We start from the raw sequence: 15,380 nt of genomic DNA, 5'->3' as shown, positions 1-15,380 counted from the left end.
CTCTTAGCAATGACTTTGAAGCTCACGAATGCCCTCACAGCCACCAAAGACCAGTCATTATCTCGGTTCTTGTCATCCTCACCTCTGTGACGCAGCTGACCCCGGCAACCTGCCCTTGAAACCACCTCCTTCCTTAAGCCTCTGTGTGGCTGGGTTGCTCCGGTCCCCTCCCTGCCTCCCTACCTCCTAGGGCAGTCACCACATCCGGACCACAGTGGTCTCCTCTGGCCCCCACTCCCAGGCTTCATCTCCTTTTGTCAGTAACCTGGTCCTCACCATTACCTATCGGACCCCTCCGACTGCACCAGGCAGGCTCTGACCGCAGTCCTGACTATGCACTGACAGGCCTCCAAGCTCGGAGGCCCATCCGTCCCTCACACTCTGCATTTCCCAAACCAGACTCCTGTTCTCTTTGTTTCTTCCAGGTCTTCACTCCATTCAGCTGAAACCTGCAATCCCTTTGCTAGCCTTTACCCACCTCTGCTCAAGAGGTACTTAGTTTTCTTCTTTATCTTTGTCCCCTCCCCTCCCATACCTAATCAGACCCCAGGTCTTCTGAAATTTCCTGCTGAGGGCCTTTCACACCCTTTCCCCTCCATCTCCGCTGTCCTGAGCCCAGTGCCCCCCTTCTTCCGTATCTCTGCAATCACCACTCACTCCTAATGGCATTCCTGGTCTCCAGATCCACCCAGTACAGTAGCACCATATTCATCTTCCTGGAAATGCCACTCTCCCACCCAAAACCCCTACCACTGGAAAATTGAGTTCACACTCCTGCATGCTGAACTCTGTGGGTATCTCCAGCCTTTGCCTGTCCCCCATGATGGGGCCAGGGCCACCATCACCCACTGCTCCACGATAAGCAACGCATCCTCTCACCCACTCCAGGCTCCCTCTGTCCCTTCTGCTTGAAGTGCCTGCACCACCAGAGGTCCTCTCACTGCACTCTCTCCTCTTGTAGGCCTTCTCTGATTGTTCTGACAACAAACGTTGTCCCTGGAGTTCCCATCGTGGCTCAGTGGAAACAAATCTGACTAGTATCCATGAGTATGCTGGTCGATCCCTGCCCCCGCTCAGTGGGTTAAGGATCTGGTATGGCTGTGAGCTGTGGTGGAGGCCAGATGCGGCTCAGATCCCTCTTTGCTGTGGCTGTGGCTGTGGCCAGCAATTACAGTCCCGATTTGACCCTTAGCCTAGGAACCTCCATATGCCTTGGGTTTGGCCCTAAGAAGACCAAAAAAAAAAAAATTTTGTCCCAGCTCCTCACACTACCTGTCATCCCTTAGGATGGCTTATATCACATACTAGCTTGCACTGTGGTTGTTTTTGTTTGTTTGTTTTTCTATTTAGGACTGCACCTGTGGCATGTGGAAGTTCCCAGGGCTAGGAGTCAAATCAGAGCTGCAGCTGATGGTCTACACCACGGTTATAGCAACACAGGATCTGAGCCACATCTGTGACCTACACCACAGCTCACGGCCACACCAGATCCTTAACCCACTAAGCGAGGCCCGGGATCAAACCTGCATCCTCATTGATCCTAGTTGGGTTCCTTACCGCTTAGCCACAACAGGAACACTTCGCACTGTAGAGGTATTCATAAATGTCCCGGTTTCTCAGCTAGAGAACTGATGTTGGCGAGGCCTGGTACAGCTCCTGGTGCAGAAAGAGCTTCAGAGTAATACCCTCTGCGTGAACATTAAATAAATAGCAATTTTTCTGTCCTTCTAGTTTTTTATTTTTGAATCTTTCTGTTCTTTTGCCATTTTTATGCTGCCAAAGACTCTTGAGCAGTGTTTCAGGATGATGGAATGGAATGAGTGAGGCAGTAAAGAGCTAGGGCAGGGAGGACATGAGAAGCCAAGCATCATGGAATAGGCAGTGTCACCTAGTCATTGAAGGCTCAAGTTCTGGTCCCCAGATTTAAATTCTGATTCCAGGAGTTCCTGTCGTGGATCAGCAGTAACGAGCCCAGCTAGTACCCATGAGGATGCAGGTTCAATCCCTGGCCTTGCTCGGTGGGTTAAAGGATCCAGCGTTGCCATGAGTAGTGGTGGAGGTTGGATCTGGTGTTGCTGCAGCTGTGCTGTAGGCTCGTAGCTACAGCTCCAATTCGACCCCTAGCCTGGGAACTTCCATATGCTGTGGGTGCCGCCCTAAAAAGACAAAAAAAAAAAAAAAAATTCTGACTCCACCACTTACTAGCTGTGTGACCTGGGGTAAGTCACTTGACCTCTTTGTGCCTTAATTGTCCCCAACTATAAAACAGGGCTGGAGTTCCCATCGTGGTGCAGTGGTTAATGAATCTGACTAGGAACCATGAGGTTCCAGGTTCGATCCCTGGCCTTGCTCAGTAGGTTAAGGATCCGGCATTGCCATGAGCTGCGGTGTAGGTCGCAGACGCTGCTCGGATCTGGCATTGATGTGGCTCTGGCGTAGGCCGGCAGCAACAGCTCTGATTAGACTCCTAGCCTGGGAACCTCCATATGCTGCAGGTGCGGCCCTAGAAAAGACGAAAAGAAAAAAAAAAAAAAAGGCTAATAGAAGTACCAAGCCCATATTGCTTTGAGGAATGAATGAGCAGATACATGTGAAAAACCATGGCAGGCACATAGCATCATTATTACTGTTATTCCCCAACCTAGTATCCCCAAGCAAACAGGCTAAGTGTCCAGATTTCCCTCCTCTCTTCCTAATTTGCTCCTTCCCTCTCTGTTCACAGGATAACACCCCTGTCCAGGAAATTAAAATGTGAAGAAGAGCATATGGTGCCTCGTGATGAAGCTGCTGCTCGAGCCATCCCTTTGGAAGTAGCTGCAATGATAGGAGCAGCAGCACAGGAAGCCATCGCAGAAGCGGACTGGGCTGAGGGTCTGGAGTTAGCCTGAAGACAGGTTGCAGTTTCCCGACCTCCACACCATCACCAGCTGAGACTGGATCTGAGGGCAGCAGGCTTTTATCAATCAGCTTGAGTTTGTGTCACTTGATGGAACGTGGTTTAAAAAAAAAAAAAAAGTATTTAAAACAATGTGCAGTGGTGCCAACTCCCCAGGGATACTGGTCCACCTGTGGAGCCCAGACACTGCCCACACCCACCTATCTCTATCGCTGACCTCAGAACGGGACTAGGATTGAGCTGATCTGATTTGTTTTGCATAAAAGGACAGCCTTTTTACTGTTCTAAAGTTTTCACAGTCCTCAAATGTAAGTAAAAACTCATTTCAGGTGGCTAGAAACAAGAGTATCGCTGGAAATAGAAACCCTGTAAGTTATGGAAGAGCGTAAGAAATCCTGTAAATTACGAGACAGCCTTTCAGCTCTGTCCAAATTTAAACCGGCCAATGGATTTTGAAAACATTGCACTAAAAGAGGTAATTATTGAAACATTAAAAAATATGTGTCCGTTCCAGCAGCAGGAGCTTTTCCCCTCTGCCTGGTAGTTCCTTAGTTGATGATATGCTGGGAGGTAAGCAGCTCTGCTCACTGGCTGAGGAGGAGGAGGCAGGGAGCAGCTCCTTTGGAGAGGCAGAGTGTCAGGTTTCAGGCTACATTTCCTCCTCCTGAAAGCAGCAGAGCACGACAACCTGAGCAATGCCTGCCCTCTGCTTTATCCTGGGGGAAGGAAGCTTGCCCTTCCAGAAGGGGGCCCTCAAGCATGGATTAGGTACCTCTTGGGAGGTGCTTTGAGCATCGTGATGTGCAAGGTACATAATGAGACCGTCCTTCCTGGCTTTCCCCACTTGAGTGGAAACCCAGCCTCTCCTCCTGGACTCGGGAGGGGTGGGATAGCTCTTGCTTTAAGGGTTCTATTTGCAGAATGCAGGAGATTCATCAGCAACCCTTTTCCGGACATAGCTGCTCCCCTCTTCACCCACTTCTGCTGAAAGATGCTCATCCAAAACATATTTAATTTTTGGAGATGGTCCTTACTCAGATTTGAGTATTTCAGTGTCTCAACATGCTGATTTGGTGAGTGGAGCAGTCGTTTTTCTGAAGGTCTCTTAGACCACACTCTACTCTGACTTCAGAAAGTAGCCTCTCAGACTCAAAGCTGAAAGATGCTCATCCAAAACATATTTAATTTTTAGAGATGGTCCTTACTCAGATTTGAGTATTTCAGTGTTTCAACATGCTGATTTGGTGGGTGAAGCAGTCATTTTTTCGAAGGTCTCTTAGACCACACTCTACTCTGACTTCAGAAAGTAGCCTCTCAGACTCAAAGGCCTTATCTCACCGCTGGTACCTCAATTTATCACCCTATTTACAGTTTTTCTAACTCCAGGATAGTGTTAATGTTTGGGATATATTTTTCCAAAAACTATTTTTAAATCGAATGCAGCTTCTAAAACTTGTAATCTAGTGAAGACTGATACTGTAATAAGCTTTGTATTTTTGCAGAGTTTTTGGGAGACGTGTGTTTCAGTTATTTTAAGATCCAGACCGTATCAATCATCTGTCTATTGACAGAGGTGTATACCCCCTAAACAATACATGGATTTATTTATATATGTCTTTGGATTGTTTATATATTCATGCACATATCTGGGCAAGAGTTTTGTGAATCTGAGCATGTCTGTGGGTGTGTGTGGTGAAAGGGGAACGTTGCCACTTTCCCTTACTAGAAAATGGAAAGGAACAGATGGGATGTAGATGTAAAAATAAAACTCTTTTTCTTCTGGAGGGTCCATGTCTTACAGTAGCAGATGAAGAAGCAATGAGAAATGACAAGAATGTGACGCTGAAGGAGCATTCATGATGGGGTCAAAAGTCTCCCCAGTTCCCTGTTAGTGACATTATTGACCAACAAACACAGAGGCCCCATCCTCAGATTTTATTGGTGATGGGGGCTCTTGGTGGGGAATTTGAGAAGCTTGAAGCTCAGGCAGGACCCTGAGCTTCCCTGTTGGTGCTGCAGCCTTGCTGTTTACTGCTCTCCTTTCTGGGCATGTTGCATCCCATGGGTGAGACTGGAATTTCAAATTTGGAGTAAAGAAATCTATTTATGTCTTAGGTGGTACAGAGTCATTTACGTGGTACAGAGTCATCGCCAGGCCAGGAAAGCTTTCATTTAGGCTTCCTTAAGAGGCTTGAAGGAAAACACTGATGCTTCACAGGGACAAGGCTAAAGAGAAGTGTCAGAATCATTCTTCCACTGCCTTTGCAGTCTCCCTTGAATTTTTTAATTTATTTTTGGTCTTTTTTTTTGTCTTTTTAGGGCCCCACCTGTGCATATGGAGGTTCCCAGGCTAGGGGTCGAATCAGAGCTACAGCTTCTGGCCTACACCAGAGCCACAGCAATGCCAGATCTGAGCCACATCTGCAACCTACACCACAGCTCACGGCAACCCCAGATCCTTTAACCCACTGAGCAAGGCCAGGGTTCAAACCCGCAACTTCATGGTTCCTAGTTGGATTTGTTTCTGCTGTCCCACTGCAGGAACTCCACAGTCTCCCTTGAATTTTAAATTGCATCCCTGGCGTTCCCATTGTGGCTCTGTGGTAATGAACCTGACTAGTACCCATGAGGATTCAGGTTCTATTCCTGGCCTCTCTCAATGGGGTAAAGCATTGCCATGACCTGTGGTGTAGGTCGCAGACGCAGCTCAGATCCCGTGCTGCTGTGGCTGTGGTATAGGCCAGCAGCTGCAGCTCTGATTTGACCCTGGGAACATCCATATGCCTTGGGTACAGCCCTCAAAAGACATAATTAATTAATTAATTAATTAATTAGTGTCCTTCCTTTCTCCAGAGAGGGAGCAAGGAAAAGAAAATTTGAGTGCTTCGAAGGAAAATGCCAAAATTCAAAAGGGGGCTATGATGCTGTTTCAGCTGCATGTGGAACTGGGTAACCAGATATGACCATGAGGAGGAGGCCAGGCACCTCAAACTCATTCTCCTAACTGAGGTCACCCTGAGCAGGACCCAGTATACCAGACCAGCTTTGGCCTGTGAGCAGTCGACTAGCCACTACATAAATATATGTCAGATAAGGAAATAAAGGAGTGGACAGGTAACCAGTTCATTGTCTTCTTTTGATTATTGGGAGTGCAAATGTTCAATACAACTTGGGTATTGGGAATGTAAACATTTAATCTAATTGAATAAATAAACGAAGATCTTCAGCTGCTAATGAAAGGAACCCAATGCAAACTGGCCGGTGTAGGATAGCTGTATCTTATGAATCTTTCTCTTTCTCCCTCCTCTCTCTAGTTACTTATACATTGAGTAATAGATATAATCCATGGACAGACCTAAATATAATCACTTCAGCATTATTGGAAATCTCTGTTATTGCTGTTTTCCTCCATGTTGGCCATATTCTCAAGCAGGCTTTTCCTACCCTGCAAACCCAATGGAAAGAGCTTATTTTTTCCCCAATAACTGTGGGGAAAAAACCCTGCGAAGTTTTTCTGTAGGCTCCCTGGGGACCATATATCCACACTGGAACCAATCCTAAGGAGATGCCGAGATCAGATTGGCTGGCCCTTGGTCACTGCCTTCTCCTGGAGGCAGGTGCTAGGTGAGTCAGTTCTATTTCATCTGCAAGGTCTGAATGGGAGCATGGGGTGCCTCAAGGTGAAATCAGCATGCTGTCACTAAAAATTGATGCTGGGTAGAAAAAGACAAAAACAAAAACAGAGCACTGAGCCAAATGTAAGCTACTCAAATAAAAAGGAATTCGTTTTCATAAGCCACCGAAGAAAATCAGTCTCATTTTTTATGGAATAATGTATTTTTGTGCCTAGAGCCAGTCTGGAGCTCATGAGGGTCCCATCAGTGTCTGTGTTCCTCTTCATGGTGCCAGTGCCTCGTGAGCAATATTACAGATACCCAAACAATACTGGTTAAGTAATGAGCGATCGAACTGATTTTAGAGCTGGAATAGGATTATTTTCAACATCTATTGCTGCCCCAAATTCCCTCACTGATACCAGGTGCCTGAATTGTCATAATTAGCAACTGATTCCACTGGCTCTAGTCTTCCTTTCCAGTCGAAACACGTATCCTGCGAAAGGTACTATATTAAGCCTCCTTTGTGATTACACCTTGAGTTGGTTCTAGAAAGCCTTTCCAGAGGGGGTTGAGAAAGCAGTACAAAGTACACAAAAGTCTAGGGGCAGGTGACACATCCCTGACTTCCCAATCTTGCTTGGGTTAAGTCAGGCTCCCATTCAGCCCCATGATATCTTGACCAGAGTGGCTATGGAGGCTGAGAAGACCATTTATTCCAGTTCTGTCCTCAAAACTGAGGAGAGCTGTGGGAATTCTGGAGAGGCCCAAACTGTGGTCTAATGGGGCAGAAGCTCTTTTGAGACTCCTTGGAGGAAAAGAATGTGTTAAATTCCTCACACCAAAAAGGGAGCCACCCACTTTGAAAACAGGAACAAAGAAACTCCTTCCTCTCCCTCCTCATCCTAGAGGGCTGTGGGCTCCCCATGGGGTCTACAAGCCCTTGTCCTGGCACAGATGCTATAAGGGAAACAGGATATAGAAGAAAGAGGTGGAAACAGGCTAGCATTCCCCAAGGGGCACTCCTGGCAGTGATGGCTCTGGTTTTTCAGGGGGAAATGAAATGCATTTCACCGTATTTCATCAAATGAAAATCTGAAAAAATTACATGAACTTAGGTAAACCTATAATGTCAGTTATCACATATATCAACTGCTTCTGTTTTAAGGCATGAATTGCATTTTAACCAACATTCAGAAACAAGATTCTAGAATGATTATATGGTTGGTACACAAGGATGATATTACCAAGAAGCAGATACTCATTCCCCTACAAGAAAATAATAGGACCTCAAACACTACTGTTGGACTAGCTAAGGAACTCATGGTTGCTGAATGGTACCAGGCCCGCCCCATCATGGATGCACCTAGCCCTTCAGGAGCAGTGGCAGCAGCCTTCCTAACGACCTCTGCAAGCGGCTGAGATGGAAAGGGCAAAAAGGGCCTGCTCTGCATCACCTCTAATTCTGTGTCTCTTTTCTTTCTACCAGGCATGAGGAGCACTTTTAGGAACTCCCCATCTCCTCTGTGATTTAAAATGTTAATTATCTTTTTTTTCCTCACTATAAAAGCAGTACATCTTTATTTTTAAACATTTGTGGATTAAACAAAAATTTTTTTTTTTTTTTTTTTGCTTTTTAGGGCTGCACCCGTGGCATATGGAGGTTCCCAGGCTAGGGGTCGAATCAGAACTGTAGCCGCTAGCCTACACCACAGCTACAGCAATGAAGGATCCAAGCCACGTCTGTGACCTACACCACAGCTCATGGCAATGCTGGATCCTTAACCATGAGCAAGGCCAAGGATGGAAACTGCATCTTCATGGATGCTATTCGGATTTGTTAACTGCTGAGCTATGATGGGAACTCTGAAATGAAAATATTTTAAGTAAATTATAAATTATTTTAAAAACGTATTCATAATGCCACTACCCAGAAATAACCAGTGTTAATATTTGATGGATTTCTGCAAGTTTTTAAATGAGTATGTACTTTTGTTATTGTTGTTATTCTTTTTTTTTTAGGGCCACACTCTCGGCATATGGAGGTTCCCAGGCTAGGGGTCTGATCAGAGCTGTAGCCACGGGCCTACGCCAGAGCCACAGCAACTCGGGATCCCAGCATCGTCTGCGACCTACACCACAGCTCACTGCAATGCCAGATCCTTAACTCATTGAGCACACCTGCGTCCTGGTGGTTGTTAGTTGGGTTCATTAACCACTGAGCCAGGAAGAGAACTCCTGTGCAGGTTTTATTTTTAATTCATTGTTGTTCCAAACCTAAGATCTTACTATTTGTAATTGTGTGTCTTTCTTTTGTAACATATTATCATGAACATGTCTTTATAAACAAAAACAATTTTGATCTTGAAAACAATACACACGTTGTCTTCTATTCATCCAGTAACATCCAGAGCAAGACCGAATCAGTACACAACAGAGGGGTAGTAATATCCACTGGTGTAAATAAAGGCGTCCTCCTCAAAAGCAATTCTTTTCACAATCTAGATTTCAGATTCTATGACTTCTATGACCTCATGCCTCTCAAAACCTAAAACAAGTGAAAACATTTTATTAAAAAATGAAAGATCTGAGGCAAAATTCATTCCTGATGATTAGGAGATTGTGAAATTCAGGGGGAGGCATGAGATAAGCCTCTGAAAAAGGATCCCTGAGGGAAACCACATAGAAATGTTATTAGTAAAAAGTAGCTGAAGTCATTGAGGCTATTGGACTGGAGTCTGGAAAAAAAAATGCAAATGTTAAATCTGACCCAAGTTTCTATGCAGATCAGCACACGGCTCGCAGGGGTCAAAGCAAACTTACTCAGGGGACAATGATGGTGGCCTGTGAATCAGTTCCTGCCTAACCCCACAGGCAGCGAATAAGGCTCAGCACACAGTCCTGAGGCCCGTCATGTGGAAGGAGTATGCAAGAATTTTCTTTCTTTTTTTTGTTTTGTTTTGCTTTGTTTGCCACACCCTTGGCATGGGAAAGTTCCTGGGCTAGAGACTAAACCTGAGCCACAGCAGTCACACCCCCAAATCCTTAACCACTAGGCCACCTGGGAACTCCAGGAAGTTTCTTTTGAAAGGCAGACACATGTGATTAAATTGTATTCTCAGTTCTAAGGGCTGACCATTCCAAGTCAGAGCCAAGTCTGCACTGCTTAAGCCTCAAATGGGTCAGAATTCAGTGGCAAATATTAGTTATAAAATAAGCACCAATCCCTCACCGTCAGTGATTTTAAAAGCCATTCACAATTTCAAGGCATCAACCATGACATCCTAGGGTTATTCTAATCCCCAAACGGACCTAGTCATTTCTCATTTCATCTCTGCTCTTCCACGCATCCGACCCCAAGTCAAAATTGTTATATGCAATAGTACTTTTAACATACTACCATTTTCAAAAGCTTTGGGAAATCAGATGTGGGAAATTGCAAAACAATAACAACAAAAACCTTGAGAGTGGATGTGGGCAAAGGGAGAAAGTTCTCCAGCCTTGGTGAGGGAGTGAAGAGGAGCCCCCTAGGGGCAGGGTACAGCTCAGCCGGGGCAGAGGGAGACCTCTAGAAGGTACAGTCTCAAGGCAGAGGGCAAAACCTAGATTGCTCAGGTCTCCCTCCTTCCTCACCCTCCTAAAGCCATTTTCAAACTTCAAAAGAGTAGGTTGGTTAAAAGCAAAATCCAGCTCTCAAACTTAGCTCAGTAGGAGGAAGAAAAGTGGCCTCAGACAGGGAGAGGGTGACAATAAACAATTTACCTATCATAAAAGCAAATGGAAAGCTTAGGCAGAGTTGTCTACCCTAGACACATCCTCCTACTCCAGGGAGCAACCGAGATCTGGAATGTCTCCACATGTCCAGTTTGGGTTATGGAAAGGTTTTCCAGCTTTTGCACTTTGTTTCAAAGTGTTTTCACTCGTATGTCCCCTGTCACACTCAAAAAGGGAGTGAGCTCTGATGCTGGCCTATCATTCAGTGGCATCCCTAATGTCTGCCCACTGGTGTTGATAGGGATGAAATAGACACAGGTATTTTCAGAAGTCTCAATAAAGGACCACGGGTAACTTAGGGGACATTGGGAGATCGCTGTAAATAAATAAATTGCTCAAAAAAGACGTAGGCACAAGACAGCTTTGCTTCGTTAGTGGAGTCTTGCGAATTGCCTTGTGTCATTGGGTGGGGGATGGGATGAGGCCTGCATTCATATTCAGACCAAGGGCAAGAGTTTGAGGACCACCCTTCTGCAGATTTGAATACACACCTTACCAGATACTAAGGAGCTACCACTCCCAGAAAGGAAGAGGCGGGTTTTTCCAACCCCCACTCCTCTTGGATGATAAAACTGTAGCCCACCAGATCCTCGGGGCAGAGCTTCCGTGCCTGCCAGTGCATCTCTCGCAAATGTCCTATCTTAATAAATCTATTTCTTGCCTATCACTTTGTCTCTCGCTGAATTCCTTCTGCACGGAGACATGAAGAACCTGAACCTCAGCGAGTCCAGACACAGGGTGAGTGATTCTAACGTAAAATCTTGGATTCAAGTACCAATCTGGGTTTAGGCTGGGTTGGAGTCCCCCGCACAAGGGTTCAAGCCCCAATCTGTGTTCTGGTTCAGGCAGTTAATACTATCAGTTTCAGTGTCAGGAGGAAGGAAGGAAGCAGGGGAAGAGCAGAGAGGCTGGTGCAAATGGGGAGCTCTCAGTCAAAAGGTGAGGGGGCAAAAACACGACCTGGATCCTCAGAGAACAGACTGAGCAGGCTATGGAGCAATGCATGCCAGTGACCCTGAATTCAAAGTAACCTAAGGATAGAAGAGGGTTTGAGAAATGAGAATCCAAGTAGGTAGGGGCAGGGAGGGAAGAGGGAGTGCAGGCAGAAAGCAGATAATACTAGCTGAAGACCCCAGGCAGAGAGACCTTACATGTGGGAGACCCTACACTTTTGATCACTGGGAGTGGGGCCTTAGGCCGGGCATAAGGGTGTAGGTAGTGTCACTGGGTCCAAGCTTATTGCTTGCTACAGGACAGGCCAGTAAATTGAGAGACAGTTGTTGGGACAAGGAATAGCGATTTTATTCATCAGAAGGGGAAGATGGTGGACCAGTGTCCCAAAAAATAACCTTTCCCCGGGGATTGGATGCTAGTTTTTCAAATAGAACGAAGAGGGGGAGGTGAAGAGGTTAAAGTAAAAAAGAAGGCGCTAAATTGTTGCAAATATTTCCTGGTTCTGGCCAGGAGCGGATGTGTTAATTTCGTCTTTCCTGCACCCATTCACAGGTGAGCGGGTTCAGGATTTTTTCTGTGAATTTACAGGTATTTTAGCGTAACCCTCCGGCATGGGAGGCAGAGCTCCCAGAGATGGGCCGTTATGTGTATTGTAAGCCATAGGAAACATCCGTTTAGTGTTTTATTGTACCAAAAACAATAAAAACGAAGGTTAAAGTAAAAAATAAATAAACGGATCCAAGATGGAGTCTGACTTGTTCTTCCCCATTAACGGTAGGGGATGGAGGTGAGGTGGTGCCAGAGCAAAGGATCTGCCCACTGCCACTGCCTTTATCACTCCTCCAGCTGCTCAGGCATCGAACTCTGCCCCCTCCTTCCCCAGCACTTGCCAAGACCCTCCCCATTCAGCCCACCTCCCAAGACCACGGTCCTGTTCCTGTGTGGTCCTAAGAGATCTACTTAAGGTCTCTGGGCCTCCCTGTGAAATGAGGATAACAGGAGTACATAAGGGACACGTTGTGAAGAATAAGCAATTCAATACATGCAAAGCGCTTAAAAGGGTGCACCACCCCAAAATGAACCTTCGAAAAAAGTTAGCTGTTAATACTCTCCCTTTGAGAATTCTTGCGGCCCATCATTCCCTCCAAAGGATAAGGTGAACCCTCTCCATATGCCGCCCGCTCCTCCACAGCCGTTCCCGCCCCACCCACCCGCGAGCGTTGTCCCCCGGCCGCGCAGGTGACAGGGATGGGGAGGCGGATGGGGCACGCGGCCGAGAGCACTGAGGGTGGTCTGAGAACGGAGGGTGGCGGGAGCCCTCCTCAAGGAGCGAAACAGGCGGCGTGAAGACAATGGGCACTGGCGCCAGCGGCGTCCGGTAAGTCCGAGGGGCCCTGCATGCGCCCTCCTAGCCCAGCTCCCAGCGCCCGGCCGCCAAAGCACTCCAGGAGCCATCCGGGCGGCTTCCCCGATAGTGTGCGGATGGCCGCAGGCCGAGGTGCAGAGCCTCGGCTGCGGGTGATACGGCTGGTCCCGCTGGGCAAAACGCGCGTCCCTTCGGGTCGCTTTCCGGGTGGCGAGAAGGGTTTCGGACCCCAGGCCTGGAGAGCGAGAGAAAGGTCGCCGACCTGGTTCAGCCAGGCAGCGCGGCCAGAGGCGGGGCAAGGCTGAAGGGAGGCGCCGGGAGCGCGTTTGCCGAGAGCGGCTCGTTGGTCTAGGGGTATGATTCTCGCTTCGGGTGCGAGAGGTCCCGGGTTCAAATCCCGGACGAGCCCAGGCTCTTTTTCTCCTTAAAAACCAACCAGCTTTTTCCCACACAGCCTATTTAGAGGCTGAAATGAAACTGTTCTCGAGCACGAATCTCTCCGTAGTTTTAAGTAAAGGATCCACTGAGAGCAATGCCTATAACATGTGGTATTTGTACATCCTAGAAGAAGGCAAGAAAATGCTCGTACCATTTAAAACACGTATACTTGGGAAAGAGACACGCCTCGTGCGGACTCCTTGGGCGCCCCTCGAAGACTCCGAACGGGAGGGGGGCGCCGTGGACTAGCGCGACCCAGGTGATGGGGCGCGCTGTCCTCCTCCCGCGGTGGCCTACACCCTGCTCTGCAGGTCGACGTGCGTAGGCGAACTCAAGTTTATTTTTACTTATTTATTTGTTTGTTTATTTTTACTGATTTTTATTTTTTCCATTATAGCTGGAGAGCGCAAGTTTAAACACGATCGGAACTCAGTTACTAACACACGCGCTGACTCTGGAACTGGCCGGGGTTGGGGACAGCGTTTGCAGAGTATTAACATTGTTAGCAAACTTTCTACGTGTTCATGTTACGTCTTTTAATTGCATTTGAACGTAAAATGTGCTCTAAGTCTCAGTTTTGTGTTTTTCACCGACATGCATTTATTGCGTTTATGGATCTGTGGTAAAATTAACTTTAGAATTACAATTAATTCACGAAAAGAAATAAATGAGGGCTCGTCCGGGATTTGAACCCGGGACCTCTCGCACCCTAAGCGAGAATCATACCCCTAGACCAACGAGCCGCGATGATGCTCTATTTCCGCCATCACAAAGGAAGGTGGAATTACTTAGGTCCGCGCCCCCAAGTGGTTGCCTGTGTAATGAGTTTATATCTTTCAGCTGTTTTCGATTTTCTTTTCCCTTTTGATCTTTGAAAATCAGTAACACAAAAGAAAATAACCGTGTCACTTCCGGTGTGATATTTATAATTCTATTTATATTCATAGCTCATAAGTTGCAGTGAGTGTGTGGCAATATCCCTGTGGAAGGCGGATTTCAGACTCTCTCCCTACACTCAGAAAGGGGTGCAAGGACATTCTGGATGTTGCGCTTTCCAGTAATAGCAAAATTGTCGGTTTCTTGCCTACACCTTTTACTCTAGTGTTCAAAGCACCACTTTTCCAGCTTTGAGAATTCCCATCTCTGTATTTTTCCTCAAACTGTTTTCACCTAGAAAATCTCTCTCGCTCTCTTTTTTCCATAAATCCCAAACTCTAACCTTCCCTCCCCAAATCCCTTAACATTTAAAACCAATTGTATGCAGTATATAATTGGGTTGTAGTCTTGTCTCCTCTAATCATAACTTACTGGCGGACAAGACATCAACAGCAGCACTGAATACTAATTGACAACCAGTTGGTGCCTGGTTGTCCCCATATCTTCAAGGCATAGCTTATTTATTTAAAATTTTTAAATACTTAGCATTGAGGCTTTTGCTAGCAAAGCTAGTGCTCAGTGAATAATTGCTGAATGACTGCAATTCATTTCAAATCCCTTAAACATACAAATTTTGGTACTTGGACGATCAGTAATTGCGCATTGTCACTCTAGCAATTAACTAACCAGATAGGAAACAAGGAGACAGGGTGACTATCCTAAACAGATCTCTTTTAAAATTTGATTCCCTACACCATTCATTCATCAGTTTATTCATTCATTTGATGGCTATTCATTCAACAAACATTTAGAAGCACTATGTGCCACACTCTAAGTTGTTTTTATGGCTTGACAGCAGTAAATTATAGTTCTGGAGCTCTACCATTCAGTCACTACCCTTCTTTGTTTTATTTGAAACTGTCCTAACTTGAGTTCTCAGTCCTTCTTAGGGCCCAGGGTAGGGTGGATAAAAATACACTTTAAAAATGTTTGTTAGTTCTAGATGCCTGCACAGATTATTCATCAGAACGTAACTGGAAAACAAATGGCCCTGGACATTTAAAAATTTTCTGTTTCTCTAGAGAAAGGGGAAACTACAAAATAACTTCCTTAGGTAAAATAATGTAACCACTTTAGATTTCTGAAAACCTCCATGGCTTTTCATAAGAGGTCTGTCTCTATGCTCACTTTCCCCACTGGAATTTACCGCAGTTATCATTTTATGGTTTCTTCTTTCTTCCTCCTCCTTCTCTCTAGTCATTGAAAGTATTCATTTTTTCCACTGCCGGTGCCACCAGAATATCTCATTTGCTCTCCCAACAATGATACAGGAAGACTGAGGGTAACAAAACTTAGGCTCTCCATTGCCCAACTCAGAGTGAGAAATGCCTCTATCATGGTAGGAGGATTGTCTGCGATGCCTCTTCCGAGGCACTTCCTTCCCTCATAGGTGAAGCAGAAG

The 15,380-nt window shown here is 46.2% G+C and overlaps 1 protein-coding gene and 2 non-coding genes across 5 annotated transcripts in view; 2 read left to right on the top strand and 1 right to left on the bottom strand.

Annotated features, from left to right (window-relative positions):
• Positions 1-6,691, top strand: part of RCSD1 (RCSD domain containing 1) — an 81,928-nt gene extending 75,237 nt beyond the window's left edge. For 2 of the 3 annotated variants that reach the window (XM_021088515.1, XM_021088513.1), the window contains one exon: positions 2,723-6,691. In XM_021088515.1, coding sequence (XP_020944174.1) covers positions 2,723-2,755 — 33 coding nt within the window. In that variant the 3' untranslated portion in view covers positions 2,756-6,691. The remainder of the gene's footprint in view (positions 1-2,722) is intronic. The other variant, NM_001244462.1, reaches the window with a different exon arrangement.
• Positions 12,942-13,013, top strand: TRNAP-CGG. The gene has a single exon. It is a non-coding gene; the product is annotated as a tRNA-Pro (tRNA).
• Positions 13,714-13,785, bottom strand: TRNAP-AGG. Its single transcript has one exon. It is a non-coding gene; the product is annotated as a tRNA-Pro (tRNA).

Source organism: Sus scrofa, chromosome 4, assembly GCF_000003025.6.
Source record: "Sus scrofa isolate TJ Tabasco breed Duroc chromosome 4, Sscrofa11.1, whole genome shotgun sequence".
Classification (NCBI taxonomy): domain Eukaryota; kingdom Metazoa; phylum Chordata; class Mammalia; order Artiodactyla; family Suidae; genus Sus; species Sus scrofa.
This window is presented reverse-complemented; position numbering and strand designations above follow the sequence as displayed.